This window comes from Penicillium oxalicum, chromosome III (assembly GCF_001723175.1).
Source record: "Penicillium oxalicum strain HP7-1 chromosome III, whole genome shotgun sequence".
Taxonomy (NCBI): domain Eukaryota; kingdom Fungi; phylum Ascomycota; class Eurotiomycetes; order Eurotiales; family Aspergillaceae; genus Penicillium; species Penicillium oxalicum.
Window position 1 is genome coordinate 3,244,843 of NC_064652.1, and position 5,922 is coordinate 3,250,764.

Consider the following 5,922-nt stretch of genomic DNA (forward strand, 5'->3'; position numbering starts at 1 on the left):
TTAGAGGCAACGCGGAGTACGAGTAACTCGAGCAGAGTCATTGTTACGACTCCAGTAGATCGTGGACGTCTTTACGTCGACTTCGGCCAGGAAGAAATTGAACAGACTAGTATCAAGATCTGAAAATGCCGCCGTGAGGAGTGTTCCATTCCATGCTCCTACATTTGACCCAGACAATTGGCCACCCTTGGTCACTATTTCTCCCATTGCATCCTGAATATTGGTCCAGTCCGGGTCGTCCCATGATCCATTTCCGCAATTTGGAAACGACTCCCATGCTAAACACGCCCCCCCTGAGAGACCGCTAATTTGTAGATATTTATAATCGGAACCGAGAGAAAGGCACCCAGAAAGAGCAGTGTCTCTTGTACGGATATCCCTGCTGCGTGCGTTGCCTCCAGGGAGAGTGAAACCCTGATCACCAAATTTGACATGCTTTTTTAATGCAAGCACTGGCCACCAGAAGGCTGTGAGGCCCACCATGAGGAAATAAAAGAGTCTACTGGGGGTAGGCATCATTGTATGATATGTTGTTGAATGGATAGTACAATGCAGAAGATGAGCAAAATGATGAAAGGATCTTAGAGCGATATCGACCAAGGAGGTTCTGATACTTAAATATGGAGCAGATCATCTTTTGCGTCACCAAACTCATTTAGAGACCCCCAGATACCGTCCGATCAAGGACTCTAAGCTCTTTGCGGGGACAATGCGTCCACATTTGTCTTGACAGTACAATATACGCCCACCTATACCGGACCATAGTCGGCCGCAAGCTATAGTTGGCGTTGAACATGAACGATGTCCGTTGGTACGTATAGGACAGCGGAAGAAGTGCTGTACTGCCTTGGGAGACCCAGTACGACCGATAGGAAATACACAACGGCTCGTCCTCGACCCAGTCTACTAAAAGCGCCTGATACAGTACAACCAGGTTTCGCGGGAAGGCCTCATGTATTCCAAACGGCAGTGAAGTCCACCGCCTGCTTTCCCACGCCTGCCCTCTTTGGTTTCCATCACGCTCTGCTTTCACCACCTTCGCAATAGCCTCGATTGAAACAGTGCTACAACCAGGTGTACTGCCAATCACCAAGTCCTACCAAGGGGTATATTTAACAATTCTGACCAATTTTCCGAGATTGCCGGCACTTGCCTTTTACGTGCACGGTGAATCCTTTCTACATGAAGGATGTTTTTTTCCACCTCCTCAGATGTCATGACCGGCGCTATCTTAACCTACCAAACTCACCTTCACCGCTGGATATTTCTAATTCTCTGAGCTCTGAACTGCAGGCTTTCAATCAGATCGTGCGGTAGATGAATATGGAGGAACACGGTGAGTATGTAAACTACCTCGTGCAGTTGAAAATCTGAGTACATATGTTGTGGCAGAAAGACTCTCAGGGCCCGTATGTGAGTCAACAGGAGTTAACGGATCTCCAGGAACATCAGCTATGTTCTTGGGAGTAGGCACTATGAGAGCTTACTTTCATGAGCTGTGAAGGTCAAGTTGATGAAATAATTAAAACCGAGGCCCGCCCTGGGTGGGAAGAGCCTTGGGGGAAGGCGGAGCGGGGGAGGAAGTTGCCGTTCCCTTTCCTGAAGCAGTATGGAGACCGTAGTTCAAGTGCGACAGATGAGGAATAGCATAGTTGATAAAGACAGAAATTTTTGAACATCGAAGTGCAGCTATCTAGTATAGTGTATAGTAGTCAAGGAAAAGACCGAGGATGAGTCATCCCTGGAGGACTTCATGCGCCCCTTCAGTTTGTATCTAGTGCAGAGTCTTCTTCCATACCCAATCTCCAACTCGTTGGAGAATGAGTAGAATTAGCGCGATACGGGTGCTGCAGCCGTCGTACAGTACTGTGACGTCCTTGAAGGTGGCCCGTTAAAGGCCCGGCCCAAGTAGAAGACCTCTGAATCCGCTACGTCAACTGGTCCCTAAACCAGCCGCAAGGTGTAGAACAGACCCAACAGATTACCAACACATTTGAAGTACCTTTTTCTGTAGCTAGCAAGCCGTCACGTGCGTCCAAGGAAGACCTGAAATTTTTCAAGAAGCCTGAGGCTTGCTTCCAATGCTTTGCAAACAGGAGCTCCTTGACCATGTTCGCTCCCAGATGTATCGTGATGCTGGGTGCGTTTACGCGCCATTTTGACGCTATTCATCTAAAAGAAATGCCACTGAAGTGTAACTAGTGTGACTTCGCCTTACTACATAAGATGAGGTTCCAGCGTCATGCATTCAATGTACATCATGTGCACAGTCGCTTCGGTTGCCCGAAACCAGCACAGGAACTTCAGAGTCAGGGGTGAGCGGGACATGATCTACTGGACAACACTCAACGGGAATCCAGGTGGATGTAGGTATACACTCTGCCTTGTTGGAGCAGCTAATGCAACGCTGACCTAATTTCATCACCTCACATCTTGATGTCCAATCTTACAATGCAGCTTGCAATATCGCGATCGCACCATGTCCAATGATTTCCCGAGGCAGAGTCCGTCACAGTTGTTTCTCAGGTATATAAAAAGCCTCCTTCCCCCAGTCAGCTGCATGCTCTGATATCTCCTTTCTTCTTCCAGGCCAGCTTGTATCGACTTTCCTCCTCTGGGAGTGGCGATTAAAATCACGATGGCAAGCTTCGAACGCGATTATTATAGCCGATAACGAGGAATTGCCAAGCCTCGAGCCAGGCAGCTCACGACCTCGGAGGGCCCATCGCTGTGATTACAGTTACCGGGGTCTCGAGAGCATAGTCGTTGAAGCAATCGATAATGAGACAGATACCACACCATCATGCAAACTCAAAAGAAGCTGAGACGAAGAAGCCGGCTGCTTTGATACCAGTTTCTTACATGACCTACTTCTTAACTAACAATAGACTAGGACCACGCTTTTGAGGAGCTTCGAGAGGCAGTTAGCTATAAAAAGCAACGGCTACGAGAGCAAAGTCGCATGCTTCAAAACGAACTTCGACAGGAGAGGGAGAGGCACCAAAAGACACAAAAGGAACTTTCCCAGTAAAGAAAGACGTGTTTTAGAGTGCAGGATCTGTTATATGGAGCCAGATCGCTGGGTGACGATTCTATGTGGGCACATGGCCTGCGAGTGATGTGCAGGAAATTTTGCGACACTGAGGATGTGTCCTACATATCTATCAGGGATGCCCTGTATAGCTATAGAAATACACTGAAATTACTGGCCAGCGAAAGGCAACTGAATCAAAAAAGGTGAATAACAAGAGATGTGAAAAAAGAATGTTGGTTCTGGTCTTCTAAAACTGCTGGGGGTTCGAGGGGGTAAAAATACCCTCGAGGATACCTGAGACTCGGATGTTACATATCCGAGGCATTGAAAGGTGGCGAAAAGTACGCGTAATCCTAATACCAAATACCATATCTTCGGAAATCCTAGAAGTACCGTTTGAGTAAATACGGTGCTGATCACCAGTTTCCTGACATTATCTCTGTGATTCGAAGAGTAAAGAAAGGTTGATTTTTTTTTTTGGAGTATATCTACAGTGTCTCTTAAATATCGGGCCTGTAAGGACAGTCACGGGACCATACAGGGCCGAACGGGGGTTGATAGACCTACAGGTCTACAAGGCAAGGAAGCAATCTGGAGGCGAGACAACTGGGATTGGGAAGTCTAAGGAGAAGGAAGAAGAGAGAGAGGGGGAAAACCCACGATGGGGGAAAAACCCTCAAGACACATGACCGCTGCTGGGCCTAGCAAACATCTGGAGAGGGCAAACTCTCTCAGGGGTATTCACGTGGGTCATGGCTCACGTGACTACCCTTCCTGGATCTCATCTCTCGGCTGACAGAATGATATATCCCGGCAGCTTGCTTTATAGTATCGCGGCGATACTATCGCCTGTAGATAAAGCCGCTATAAGAGTACACTCGTCCTTGGTGGGCTTTGGATATGCGACAAATATGAATATTCTTTGATTTGCTCCCTTGTCTTGATCGCAGCGCCTTTTCACTTGTTGGACCTAGTAGCAATGCTTCACAAGGGCCACAAATAACAACACTCCTATACCATTGCTACAATACTGAGAGAAAAAAAAAAACTAAACCTGATAAGTACCCAGCTTCGATGCCTTTCATGAATGTGCTAGAATTGGAAGGCGATGGCTCAAAATCCCGCCGACTGACTAGCAGGTATACCAACAACCCCTGATTTCTAAAGTTTCAGATCTAAGTCCGCATAACATTGTATACCAATCTTTGTGAATTGGTCCTCTGTTAACCACCCTCTGTTAACCACCCTCTGTTAACCACCCTCTGTTAACCACCCTCTGTTAACCACCCTCTGTTAACCACCCTCTGTTAACCACCCTCTGTTAACCACCCTCTGTTAACCACCCTCTGTTAACCACCCTCTGTTAACCACCCTCTGTTAATCACCCTTCCACCCTTGGCCTGTCATTAATTTATTTGTCCTCATTACTCTCAACAACGGTAACTGCTACTCGATTTCGCACGGCAACAAGCTACTTCTCGTCGTAAATCACGCCGTGTTTCATACGGCTGTACTAGAAAAATCACCATTTAAAAGCCACTTGCTCGGGCAGGTGTAGGCATCGAAGTATTTTCGAAAGCTAACAATACATTTATTCTACACTCTATCGATCTCAGCATGGAAAACACAGAGACCGTTCGGGGTGAGAATGCGGTCTTCACTGCGAGAATTTGCCTCGATGAGTTGCCTCACCGGCAAGAAAGAGACCGTGCTCCCTACACTCAGTCGACCTTAACAACGGGGAGAATTTCTAAGATGAGAGACGTCCAAAGTGACCGGAGTTTACCTGTGTCGACAAACAGCAGACCGTTCCTTGCACGGGGCTCCTCTTCCGACCAAATTACGGCAGCGGTGACTCCAGTAGAACCCGGGAACCTGGATCCGGTTGATATCACGGATTGTCCGCGGGACATTAGATCGAAGACAACGGACAGGTCCCTTCTTGTTTTCGACCCTTTCCCTTTAGATGTGAAGTCAGCTCAACCTTCCATTTCATCTCCAAGGCCCCTAGCAAAACTGGTGGAAGATCGAGCGACGGCACCTAGTAAGCATAGTTTTGGTGGAAACGCCAAAATAAAATCCATCATGTCAACCTTAACTAAGAAACGGGCAAACGGTCACCGCGTAACGAAGCTAGGACCACTGATGTACCGCGGCTCACAGAAGATAGCCAAACAATTGGTCAAAATATCGCTTCAACATCGTCCAGATTCGGTGATTCCGAGCCAAATATACGACTCTTCTCTGTACGAGACGGCAAAGCATCACCCACAATACAAACACTTGGTTCATGCTCTTCCTCTTGTGGTTAGGTTACTCCCTGAACGTTTACGTGACGGTCTGGAGTCAAAAGAAGGTCTGGCTCTGTTGCAAATTGGGGCCTCTATGGCGAACAAATGGGTATCTTCTGCCAGGTGATAGCCGTGAGGTTGAAGTGAGGTTCGAAACTTGGTCGGTTAGGCTAGCAGACCATAATTCTCTAGGCCAAGTATGATGCAGATGGGCACGACCCGATCCGGGCAGGGTAGATTGCGTAGAGATAATCTGCCTTAAAGGCGAAAACTTAGCGCGTTTCGGCACTATTCTCATGTTTTAAACAAAAGAATCCAACCGACTTCACTGTAAATCATGCATTCAAGATTCACGCAAAGCTCAGACCAGCAATCTTCACCGTGACCGGGGTCACGTCCGTCCGCTTCGACACAGGCTCTTAGCGGGAATAGCCCCACAGATCACCGTTTACTAACTACACGTTGATCAACACTTCTTACAGTATTCTAGCTGGCTGTGCTCGTAAACACAACATAAATTTGATTCAATCCGGGCGATATAAGTCACTTTTCCTTTCAGATTCCGCGCCTTTTCTGGGTATGCACTGGTCTAGAATG

The 5,922-nt window shown here is 47.5% G+C and overlaps 1 protein-coding gene across 1 annotated transcript; it reads right to left on the minus strand.

Annotated features, from left to right (window-relative positions):
* On the minus strand, window positions 1–207 carry POX_c04527 (uncharacterized protein; the record flags this gene model as incomplete). The annotated part of the gene is made up of 1 exon (XM_050113402.1): window positions 1–207. One exon carries the CDS (start codon window positions 205–207, stop codon window positions 1–3), a length of 207 nt encoding a protein of 68 aa, XP_049970958.1.
* Between the last annotated feature and the right edge of the window lie 5,715 nt (window positions 208–5,922).